This window comes from Mustelus asterias, chromosome 11, assembly GCF_964213995.1.
Source record: "Mustelus asterias chromosome 11, sMusAst1.hap1.1, whole genome shotgun sequence".
NCBI lineage: Eukaryota > Metazoa > Chordata > Chondrichthyes > Carcharhiniformes > Triakidae > Mustelus > Mustelus asterias.
In genome coordinates, this window is record NC_135811.1 from 20,040,782 (window position 1) to 20,052,977 (window position 12,196).

A 12,196-nucleotide genomic window follows, 5' to 3' on the forward strand; every position below is an offset into this window, starting at 1 on the left:
TACCCAACAGTCAGAGGCAGTGATAGCCCAGGTCTCTGGCAATCAGAGGATTGCTGCATCTGATTCAGATGATAAGCCTCTGTAGTTGGCCACTGCACATATGCTGGAGATGCAAAGTTACGCAGGAAAAGATCACAGAGTTGTCTGAGGCAGTCACCAGACTAAAATAACGAGTGGAGGAGTTTGTTCACGTTCTCTGATATTGTAGCTCTGGCATGCGAGTGCATCAAAGTCTCCTTGGGAATGGTGGTTGCAGCCTGTGTTCCCTGGATTTGCGCTTGAACCTAAACTCCTTCATTCTAGGCCTAGGTTGGATTCATCAGTGGCTAGATGAGGTGGGGGGGGGGGGGGGGGGGGGGTGAAATGAGGCACCTTGGCCTCCCTCCAGATTCCTCTTCTCCTCAAGGGATCAGGCAGGCACCCTCAGGAATCCAAAGGGTGGAGGAGTGTCTGCCGGATACCCCAAGACCATCCACACAGATGACTCCAAGGGTATCCAGCTGTTCCCAATCCCCTTTGCCTGGGACCCCATCAGTTTCAGATGCTCAGGCCAAGGGTGCACCTGCCCGAGGGTAGGAAACCCAAAGAAGGTTGGGGTCTTCCAGGGCCCCCCGGCCTTCAGAGGACACCTACTGAAGTTGTCTCAAACAACAGGACATAACAGTCAGCAGACTGTCTCCACCTCAGCTACAGATGCCGTGGCTACATCCAGGTATAGCAGTGGAGAAAGTAAAGTTAAGAAATTATGATTGGACACTGGTGCTCGTTCACTCTATATAATGCACCTTTATAAATGCAAATTGATTTTCTGATCCAACGTCTCAGGATGTGAATGCCTCTTGCATCTGATTCTGTGTGCCATTTACTTTCGAGGGTGACCTAAGTTTCTAATCCTCAATTACCTGCTTTTGGGTCCCTCAAATTAATGTTATGTTTCGTTAAGTCATGTTAGTAATTTTCCCCTTGAGTCATCTAAGCGAGCCTGAAAATGCATGTAGTTACAGAAATGCTCTTTTAATGCTTGCAGCACACAATTAAATGAAGTGTGTTCCTGTGTCTTAGAGGGTGGCATCTAATATCGTGGCATCAGCACTGAGCTGTGTCCCTTGTGAATGTGAAAGCACATTTTCTGGGTGCATTATGTTCATTGGAACAAAGTCAAATGTAACTGGCCACTGAAGGTGTCATGTGATGGTAGCAAGGACTGCCTTATGTGCAGTTGACTCTGGTTGTGCACTGCTATGATCCCTTTCACATGAACCATAGCATATGGTGTCATATGAAGCATTGAATGTGGACTTTTCCAATGCTAAAACCTTCGTGATCTCTGAGGATTACTGGTCCCAGGCTGAAAGATGAGCTTGCTTGAGATATATATGTTTGGAAAGGACTTCCTGATCACTTCCATGCCTCTAGAGGCCAGGCAAAATGCACATTTGTCACCCAGCGTGGATCTCACTCCTCCTGGAATCTGGTGGCAATGAGCACATCATGGGCATGCCTTCCATGTCGTGCCACTGCTATAGCATCCTCATATGGGAAGTCTCCATCCTGACCCTCTTCAGTTTCCAGCCCTTCCAAGTCCTCCTCGTCTGAGGAAATCTCTGCCATGTCTCCCTCTGGCAAGTGATCTCCCCTTCGAAGCACCAAGTTGTGCAGTGCACAGCAGACCATGATATTGTAGGACACCTTCTTTGGCAAGTCCTGTAGAGCCCCACCTGAACGGTCCAAACATGATAAACACATCTCCAGGATGCCAATGGTTTGCTCTATGATAGACCTTGTCATAGAATGCACCACATTGTGTCTCTTCTCCAAGACATTTCGAGGACAATGCATGGGTGTCATAAGCCAGGTCTTTTGCTCCTTATCACCCAGTAAGCACCCAGTAAGCAGCCAGTAAGCACCATGGGCCTCAAAAGATCTGAAACAACTGTAAGTGACTCAGAATGTAGGAGTGATGAGAACTCCAGGGAACTTGGCATTATTATGCATGATCTTCTTCTGATGATCACAGACCAGTTGCACATTGAAAGAGTGGAACTCTTTCCTGTTGAAGATCATTGGCCGCTGCCATAGAACTCTTAAAGTGATCTCTGGCAGCCTGTACTTGTGGAATTCCAGAGATCACCGCAAATCCCAGAAATCTAATGGCCTGGCTGGCTTCATCCATTGTGAACTGGATGTAATGATGAGCCTCACTGTAAAGGGCATCCGTAATTTCCCTTGTGCATTTATATGTGAAGGACTGAGCTATGGTACATAGGCTGCCAGTGGATCCCTGGACCAAGCCACTTGCAAAAATACTTGAGTGCGGTAGTCACCTATCCAGCAAGGGATGACCTCCTGGTCCATGCGGCATCAGATTCTCCCAAAGAATGTGGCAGATGTAAGCCGAGACATCCCTTGACAACCGAAGACATCTACGGCACTCTCTTCTTGCACCAGTCACATCTGTGAGATGGGTGCCACCTCCTCAGCCTCTGGATCTTCCTAGGCCGTCTGGACCACAAACTCAGGCAATGGCTTTACTCTTGGTCCTCCCAGAGAGCAACGGGCCCTTCTTCTTCTCTTTTGGGTAGAACACAGCCGTCAAGAAGGCGACATTGTTTGCAACCTCCAATCTGCACTCCTTCATCTTGGAAACAGATAGACCAAACACATGAATGCAGTTTAGTCTACAAGGATCAACAGTATCATCACTCCAAAGCTGAAATCCAGTATAAAGCCCTTGGGCTGCACTCATTAGATATCTGCTGTTCCCAGTTCCACCCTTGCACCCGCGGAACTAACCCAAGCATCATATGTGCCATATAATCCCCGCAGCAATTTGACAGCACAATCACAAATAGGACTGAAGTGGGTTGAGCACAACCATCCAAGATACTGTCAAGCTGCCACATTTGGATTTGAATTCAACCCTGCCTTACACTTTTGGAATCTTTGACAGCCTTGTGCCCTGGAAGCCATTTCTATTCTAGAATGCTATGTTCAGGGTATCTAGGACCATCTTGCTGATGACATTATGTCCTGATGCTGTACTCCCTTAATGGTGTGATCCCCATTCCCTTCTCACATTCCTCTGACAGTAACAGGCTCAATGACACCAACTCAAATGTGACACTCAAACCCTAGTGTGTAATTGTGTCAAAGCGCACCATGGTTTAAGGTTTCCAATTCAACACCTTTTCGTAAGTCTTCATTACTGTTTTCGGCTGAACATGGATCTCAGTGCTCTTATGTGCAAAGAATTAGGGTGCCGCTTACACAGGCCCATGGGTCCAGCTGTTGACCCGTCCCACACGGCCAAGGATCCTTTCTGTAGCAATCTTTTTCAGACTGCATTCCATCGGGCAGTCAACATGGTGGTGCTGCACTTTTACTTTGAGACCAGCTTCTGATCTTCCCTCTCACCGTGAAAGTACTGTCACAAACAGAAACCAATTCCAGCCGAACTTTGAGTACAACCCCCTCCTCCCTCCTGCTATTCCCCATCAACAGCTGAAGTTGCTCACCCTGACTATGACAGTACCATCTGTACCCCAATACTGAGTCACATACCCACAGGACCACCATGTGTGCATTGATCATGCCTGGCACACAATTCTGCATACCACTCCCATAGCATGTACAGACTTTCCTCTTCCCTAGACCGTGAGCACAACTTGAATGCCACGGAAAGACCTGTAGTATGGCCCACAAGTCCCAATATTGGCTTTTATTTCCCACCCAACAATGTGCTCCAAAGAGACACAATTACATGAGTGAATGCCACTTTCTCTCCTGGATGCAACAAACCTCCCCGCCTCCCGCCCCCGGTCCCAGTCATGAGTCTGCGTGTGTCCCCTCCCTCCCATGCTTAACACCTCCTCCAGGATGCGTCTATGTGAACCCCCACCCACTCATCCAAAACCAAACTTCACCCAAACCCCTCAAGAGTCTGCATCCATTCCTTCCATGTCAACTCCAGTTCCAGTTATCCCTCTGCACGCCAGTCTTCCCCTCCCTTGTTCATCATAACCTCCACTCATTCCTCTGCATGCCAACCCTTCACTCTCTGCCTTGTCATCTGAAACCCACAATTACCCCTCCACCCTGGCATGACTCCGCCTATTTCCCTCACCCCCCACCTTCCCCACTCTGGTCTTGCCGCATATAGTGCATTCCTAATACAGTGCAGCCCTGCCTACGCCCCATCACAGACTGTCCAGGTACAATGCAGCCCCACCAGTGCCCCATAAGAGTTTCTCTGGGTGGAGTGCAGTCCTGCTTGCACATCCAATCCTGGTTCGCCTGAGAGTATCAGGAGTCGAAGCAGCAGTAAGGGACGGGGGGATTGCAGTAAAAGGTGGATGAACGTTGCGTTTATGCACCTGGAAGTCACGAGTCAAGTGAAGATGAGCAGGTGCATGCCACTTTTATCTGTTCCGAAATCAGACTGGTTTGATTACCTGCAGACATGGCATTAAATTAGGAGGGAGGACATGATTCCAGTGAGTTGTGATTTTAATGAGTATTCATGACATGCTAATGCATCTAAATGGGGTTCCCAACATGGATCAACAGGAAAGTCAACCGCCATGAAAGTCCTAAGGGACAAATTCCAACTTATTTAGCCACTGGTGCATATCTGACTTTTGGCCTCATGCCCGATTTTGCATTCCCTCCCACCACCGTCACTGGCAGGAACAGAAAATTTCACCCTGTAAAACGGTAGCACAGTGGTTAGCATTGCTGCTTCACAACACCAGGGACCTGGGTTCGATTCCCGGCTTGGGTCACTGTTTGCGTGGAGTTTGCATGTTTTCCCCGTGTCTGTGTGGGTTTCCTCCCACATTCTGAAAGATGTACTAGTTAGGTGCACTGACCCAAACCGGCGCCAGACTGTGGCGACTAGGGGAATTTGACGGTAACTTCATTGCAGTGTTAATGTAAGCCTTACTTGTGACTGATAAATAAACTTTACTTTTACTTTACTTTAAGAAAGAAGATTATGAATATACAAATAAATAAATTAGGAGCAGTAGGCCACCTGGCCCTTCTAGCCTGCTTTTGTGGCTGATCTGATTAGATGGAAAAATATTCACTACTGTACCGTCACCTCTCCACTAGACATATACTTATCACCAGTTTGCAAAGTGCTGGCTTTCCACTACTGCATCTCCCCTGCCCAAACACTGCCGCACCTCCCACTAAATTATCAAGCAATTAAATACTTAAAATAGCTGAAATACAGTCATATAAACAATTCAACTGCAGTAACATTTCCATTTTGTATTGTTTTCTTCAAAGGACAGTAACGCAAAATAAACTCGACTCAGGAAAGTTGGAGCATCTATTATTAACCCACAACGTCTCAGATCAAATGCTGGATTTTGAACATGAGGACATGTAAGATTATGCACTCTACTAGCTGAATGAGGTTGCATTGTGGAATGCAGCTCGTAAGGTTAAAAAAAAATCAAAAGTATGAGAAGTGAATTAAAACTGTCTAAAATGTTACCTTAAGAGAAGACAACAATGGATCTTTTAACAGTAAAGCGATATTTTGATCAAGACTTGTCTTGCCTGTCGAGCACCGTGCTAAATAAAAATCAGCTTCCCTATCAAGCTTTTGTTCATGGGTAAGTTTAGGTGATTAAACAGTTAAGTATAGCAATGTGCACTTACATCTCGCTTAAATCATTCAATTTAGTGGAAACTGCCTCTGCCTCTTCATTTCTGCAAATAATAAAGAAATTATTTTGCATTAAGATTTGCATTAACTTTAATAAATGATTTTATCATTAACTCATTTAAAGTTTCAGTATGTACCCTTCCAATTTAATTCTTGAAATGCGCAGAATGTGACGAATTATCTAATACAATTGCTGAGCCTCTGTGCTAAAGTGTGTAATTGCTATTAATTATTTTTTCCATGTGTAATAACCATTGGATATTAATATACATGGATTTCATAACCCAAGTCAAAAAATGTATCTAGTTTAAAAGGTATTAATTGTATTGAGATAAAATATTAATAGATCAATAGTATTAGTTTAAATAGAAGTTTGCTCCAAATATTTACATTAGAAATCCAAATCACTAACATCTGATAACAGGACATTTAATGGCAATTGAACACGTACGCAGTGAAAAACTCAAGTTCCAGGTCGACTGAATTATTTGATCTTCAAGGACATTGGAGGAAAAATGGACACTTTCCACTATTTCTACCTACTATCAGGACACCAAGACATAGGAACATAGGAATTAGGAGCAGAGGTAGGCAATTCAGCCCTTCGAGCCTGCTACGTCATTCAACCAGATCATGGCTGATCTCTCCCTGGTCTCAAATCCACCTCCACACCTGTTCCCAGTATTCCTTTATCCTTTTTTTATCTCCTTCCTGAACCATTCAATGATTCAGACTCCACCGCGCTATAGGGGATACGAGTTCCACAAATTCACCATCCTCAGTGAGAAGTAGTTCCTCCTCATCTCAATTTTAGATCTACCGCCTCTCAAACTATACCTGTGACCTCTTGTTCCCTCTTATGGGGCAATCTTAAACATTAGGTCTACACATGAGGGGAAAAAAGGTTGGGTAGATTGCCCCCTGCCCAGCAATCCTTTTTATTCCATACGGTGACATTTCCATTCCACAGCTATCCTGTGGATTTTCAAAGTCAGATTGCTGACACAATACAAATGAGTACCCTTCTGAGACACCTTGTGCAATGGGCTCATAACTATTGGAACTATGTTAAGATTGTGCATGGTAGCACAGCGGTTAGCACTGCTGCTTCACAGCGCCAGGGACCCGGGTTCGATTCCCAGCTCGGGTCACTGTCTGTGTGGAGTTTGCACGTTCTCCCCACGTCTGCGTGGGTTTCCTCCAGGTGCTCTGGTTTCCTCCCACATTCTGAAAGACGTGCTGATTAGGTGCATTGATCCAAACAGGCGCCGGACTATGGCGACTAGGTGATTTTCACAGTAACTTCATTGCAGTGTTAATGTAAGCCTTACTTGTGACTAATAAACTTTAACTTTAATTTAATTCAAGACCCTTACAACAATCAGAAGGAGATTTTCCTTCTATTATCTGAGGTGCAATGGAAACATCATCCCAGAGGTGAAAGGACATCTAAATCTAAATATTCTGCATCACCTAATCTCCAAAAAACATTTGTACCTAACCAGTGTCTGAAAACAAGAGGCTCTGTTTAGTCAGAAGACTACACAATGTTGGTTGCTTTCCAGTGCAATGCTGAGAGATAATTATGTTAGTTGTACAGATACTTCAATTTCATGTAGTTAGGGGTCTGTATTAAGACGCAAGAGCAGCACAACTCATTCAGCCAAAAGACTACAATGCAAATCCAAAACCGATATGTCATCCAAACCATTGGTACAGTTGGCATATGTTTTTCTAAACTTTCTGGCTGCATATTAAGTAGAGCGCTTCTCCACAACAGGATATTTTGCCTCAGAAAAACTGAAATGATCTGCAATCAAGTCCCACTCTTGACTTAAGATAGATTATATATCTTGACCTTGATCACCATACTTTCACAGCCAATGGAAGTTACTTTTTCATTCATTTTTTTAAGGGATGTGGGCGTCGCTCAGCCAGCAATTGTTGCCCATCTCTAACTGCCCTCCATTTTGAGAGTCAACCACATTGCTGTGGATCTGGAGTCATATGTAGGCCAGACAAGGATGGCAGATTTTTAATTTGATTTATTATTGCCACATGGATTTTGTATACAGTGAAAAGTATTGTTTCTTGCGTGCTATACAGACAGAGTATACCGTTCATAGAGAAAGAAACGAGAGAGTGCAGAATGCAAAAGAGTTAGAATGAAGTTTGAGAAGCATAGAACAAGAGTAAAAGATAGAATTTGGGCACAGCTTGCAAGAAGTCACCTCGCTCCAGCGCCATCTTGAAAAAACTTATTTCCCTAACGGATTTTGTGAATCAGATAGGATTTTACGACAATCGAAAATGGTTTCACAGTCATCATTGGACTATTAATTCCAGGTTTGTATTGTATTGAAATTTCACCATCTGCCATGGTGGGATTTGAAACCGGGTCGCAAGATCTTGCCCTGGATTTCTGGATGGCTTGTCCAGTGACAATGCCACTGCGCCACCACCTTCTCTGAATAGAAGCAAGAGGCCTTTTGGGGAAAAACAAACAGAAAATATCAAAATAATTAAGCTTAGCAATTGATATATTCTGTGTTGAACATTAACCTTTTAAAATATTTGATGTTTTGTATTGGGAATAAGTAACAGGAATTTACAGTATGCATGCTTACAGCACTAAATGTTTTTCCCCACGACTGGATTCCCATCAATTAGAGAACAAGAAACCAAGATTTGAAGAGCTATGGCCAGGGCTGTGAAGATACCTCTGTTGATCATTGTTATCAATCCTAATTCCAATAAATTAGCTCCCTTACAATGAGGTAATGACAGGAACAATTTTGTTCCTTCAGCTCATATTTAAGCATGGAAAACATTGTAATAATTGGACATTTCATCTTTTATAAAGTGGGTCTAAGTAGAAACATTTTAAACTGTCAGTCAGAAAAGTTGTGTAGTCTACAATATACAAACCTCCAGGATCAAGATAGGGGACTTGGTCTAAACATTAGAGCCAGAACTGTCAGGTGTAAAATTGGGAAACACTTCTTTACTCAAAGGGTGGTAGAGGTTGAAACTCTCTTCCACAAATGGCAAATTAAGCTGGATCAATTGTTAATTTCAAACTCAGACTGATACATTTTCATCAACCAATTGTTTAAGGAATAACGAGCAAAGATGGGTATATGGAATGGTCACAGATCAGCCATGATCTCACTGAAAGGTGGAGCAGACTCTATTGGGTAAAGGTCCACTCCGGTTCCCAGTGAAGTAAATAGCAGTCTTCAGGAGGACGTGGTGGTGAAATAGGCAGATCCATGGTCAGTGAAATTTTAGAGAAATGAGAAGTGGTGCATTTTGGAAAAAAAATGAGAAAAGACAATACAAGTTTAATGCTGCAACTTTGAAAGGGATGCAGGAATAGAGAAACTCAGAGGTTTATGTGTGAAAATCTTTGAAGATGACAGGGCAAATTAACAAGCTGTTGGTAAGGTTTACGGGATCCTTGATTCAATAAACAGAGGCATAGAATGCAAAACAAGGAAGTGAGGCTAATTCTTTATCAATCACGAATTAAGCCTCAGCTGGAGTATTCTGTCCTATTCTAGTCCTGACACTTAGAAAGAATGCCAAAGCCTTTGAAAGAGTGCAGACAAAAATTACCAGAATGGTATTTGGAAGAGGGACTTAAACTATGTGGCGAGACTAGAAATACTGGAATAATTCTCCTTGGAGCATAGATGATCAAGGGGAGATTTAGCAGAGGCGTTCAAAGTTATGAGGGATTTAGATAGTTTCTCTTTATTTACTCTGTTTCCACTGGCCTGTAACCAGAGGTTACTAATTTAAGCTCATTGACAAAGGTGCCAGAGGAATGAGGAAAAATTATTTTTATGCAGCCAATTGTTATGATCAGGAATACACTGCTTGTAAAGATGCTGTAAGCAGGTTCAACAGTAGTTTTCAAAAGGCAATTGGGTAAATACTTGAAGGAGAAAAAGACTAGTGTCAGGGAGTGGGATAAAGGGCCAGCCCAGATAAGAGGGCCAAATGGTCTCCTTTTAAATGTTATGATTCAAATATTCCTTGGCCAAACCAATTTAGCTCTTTCATCAATAATCTGATCTCCGCCATAGGATCAGGAGTGGACCTGTTTACTGATGGTTGCACAATGATAATCATTTCAATATGCTTTGATAATGAAGCAGCCCTTTGCAGATTCCTGCAGCACCTGGATAATGTCCAGACTTAAGCTGTAAAATGGGCGATACCAATCACACCATGCAAGTGCCATTGAATGACTACCACAAATAAGAGAAAGTCCAGCCATTACCCCTTGATCTTCAATTGTATCACCATTACTAATTTCCCATCCACAACACGCTCGGGATCTCTCTCAAACAGAAGCTGAATTGGACCAGCCATATCAAGCATGGCTAGAAGAACAAAGACTTGGTACATTATCCATATAGAGCATTCTGTCTGAATGTTGCCCCTGCCACTCCATTCAAAGTCCAACCCTCCCTTTATTGATGGAGTGTGGTTGCATAACAGGACATTTTTTAATAGTATTAGTAAGCCCTTCATAGCAATATTGAAAAATAAACAAAATCATAATTTTTTTCCTGAACTGTGTGCCTTGCTTCACTCTTTCCACATGAACAATTCCACATTGTAGGTAGCTGATACAAAGCTCATGGCTAAAACTTAAATCATATTCATTGAGAATGAGTAGCAATATGAATATGGAAGTATAATTGAGGCATTCAGAAGTTTAAACCTCTCAAATAACACAATAATATAGCTAAATATAAAGAATCCATTACCTGTCAGAATTTAAAAGACTTGCTGTCAGAAGTATGAATTGGAGATTAACTTTAGTTAACACCATCTTTAATCATTTGCCTCACAAATAAACCTTAAAATTCATTTGGGCCCTGGGCAAACCTGCTAGCAGTTTGGTTCCCCCCAACTCAAAAGAATCACAAGCTCAAAGACATTCCAAATTCAACTGACATTTGAGTGTACCTGCCCTAATTCAGCAAGTTTTACCAGTTTCCGAAAGATCTGGCCCACGGAACAGTAAACAACACCTCCAAGATGCAGAAAAACTTGTGGGGCAACTTTCCTACAAGAATTAAGTGTCTGTTAAGTTATCAGGAAGCTGATAAACAAAATCTGTCCAACCTCCAGGTTAAGGCAAAAAGGATAACTGTAATTGTAGGGACTACTGAGCCCATACCTTGCAGTGGATTTTGAGGGGAGATCTTGTCCACCAGAAATCCAGCTACCTCTCAAGAATATTATGTTGGAGCAGCCTTATTGGGTCAGAGTGAGACTTCCGCCCCCATCAGGGAGGACCTCCCAACCTACAGAGCTGTTGGTCAGTCAGGTTGGAGAGCAAGTGTGTAGTCCCAGAAGCACCAGAAGAGAGAAATAACCACATGCTGGGACTATAAGCAATCCCAACAAAGGAGGGAGGATCAGCGAGATTTTCTCCAATATCGGCAAAGGCCGATGTCGGGCGGGAAAAGCAGCTTAAGGCCGCCAATGGCAATGGTGGCCATTTCCACCATATAGTGCAGGATTTAAGAAAAGGATAGGCAGAGATTCCCTCTGATTCACCCACACTGCCATCAACTCAGCGATTCCACGATCCAGGCACCATGTTTAAAGGCACAGCGAGGAGACCAGGAAACATTCTTCACCCAGGTGCACCCTCAGCGCTCGCCCAGCCACCCATTGTGCACTGTACCACCGAGTTCCCTTCTGAGTTCTGCTCGCCATTCTGACATCACATTGCAGTGAATGTATTTTTTTGACGTGGGAGCGTGATTCCAGACTATGGGACCTGAAATGATATGCTAATATGTGACATTGAGGTTCCTGATGGTGGACGGGGGGAAAACGTAGCCTGCCACTGACAGTGGGAGGGGACAATCACTGCCTGCTTTTACATCAACATCAAATGCGGTGGCCTTCTCGCAATATTTTCTGCTCTCATCATCAAACCTGCCCAACGCGAACAGGAGTGGAAAGTCCCAGGACTTTGGACGAGCCCAGATGGGAGACCCTCAGTGAGGAGGGAGATGGGATGTTGAGTTAAAGAAGCTGGGAGCAAGGGATAGTGGGGTATGATCTTGAGGGGATACACCCGATGGGACCCCCAAAGGAGGTACACCCACTTCCTGCCTGACAGGAGCTCACAGATTCAAATCTGTTGGACTGTTCACCTTGCCCCTGACTCCCTCTGTTGACTGAAAAATTGCAGCCGGCAGAGATTGAGTCTACAGCTTGGGGTGAATTTTATGAGGGGATAGATTACTCCCAACCCCGACCTAAAAGTCAGTCAGCACCTCGTCGACCACAATATTGCTGCAGGGCAGCCAGAGTTATGTAGAGGGCAGCCTTAAATAGGTCAGAGTGGCAGTTAATTGGTTACTTAAGAGCCTCTATAGGCCTAAGGGTGAGTGGGTATCTGGCAACTTACCTGCCCACAGTAATACGGGGGAGAAAGGGCAGGGAGATCTAGAAAATCTGCAGTCCTTCAGTTGGCCTCGGAGT

At 43.9% G+C, this 12,196-nt stretch overlaps 1 protein-coding gene across 1 annotated transcript in view; it reads right to left on the reverse strand.

The window, feature by feature from the left end:
• The window catches only part of LOC144500851 (uncharacterized), a 183,221-nt gene that overhangs the window by 145,187 nt on the left and 25,838 nt on the right, over positions 1–12,196 (reverse strand). Inside the window, exon 6 of the mRNA XM_078224326.1 lies at positions 5,671–5,721. Within this exon, the coding sequence (XP_078080452.1) occupies positions 5,671–5,721 (51 nt within the window). The remainder of the gene's footprint in view (positions 1–5,670; positions 5,722–12,196) is intronic.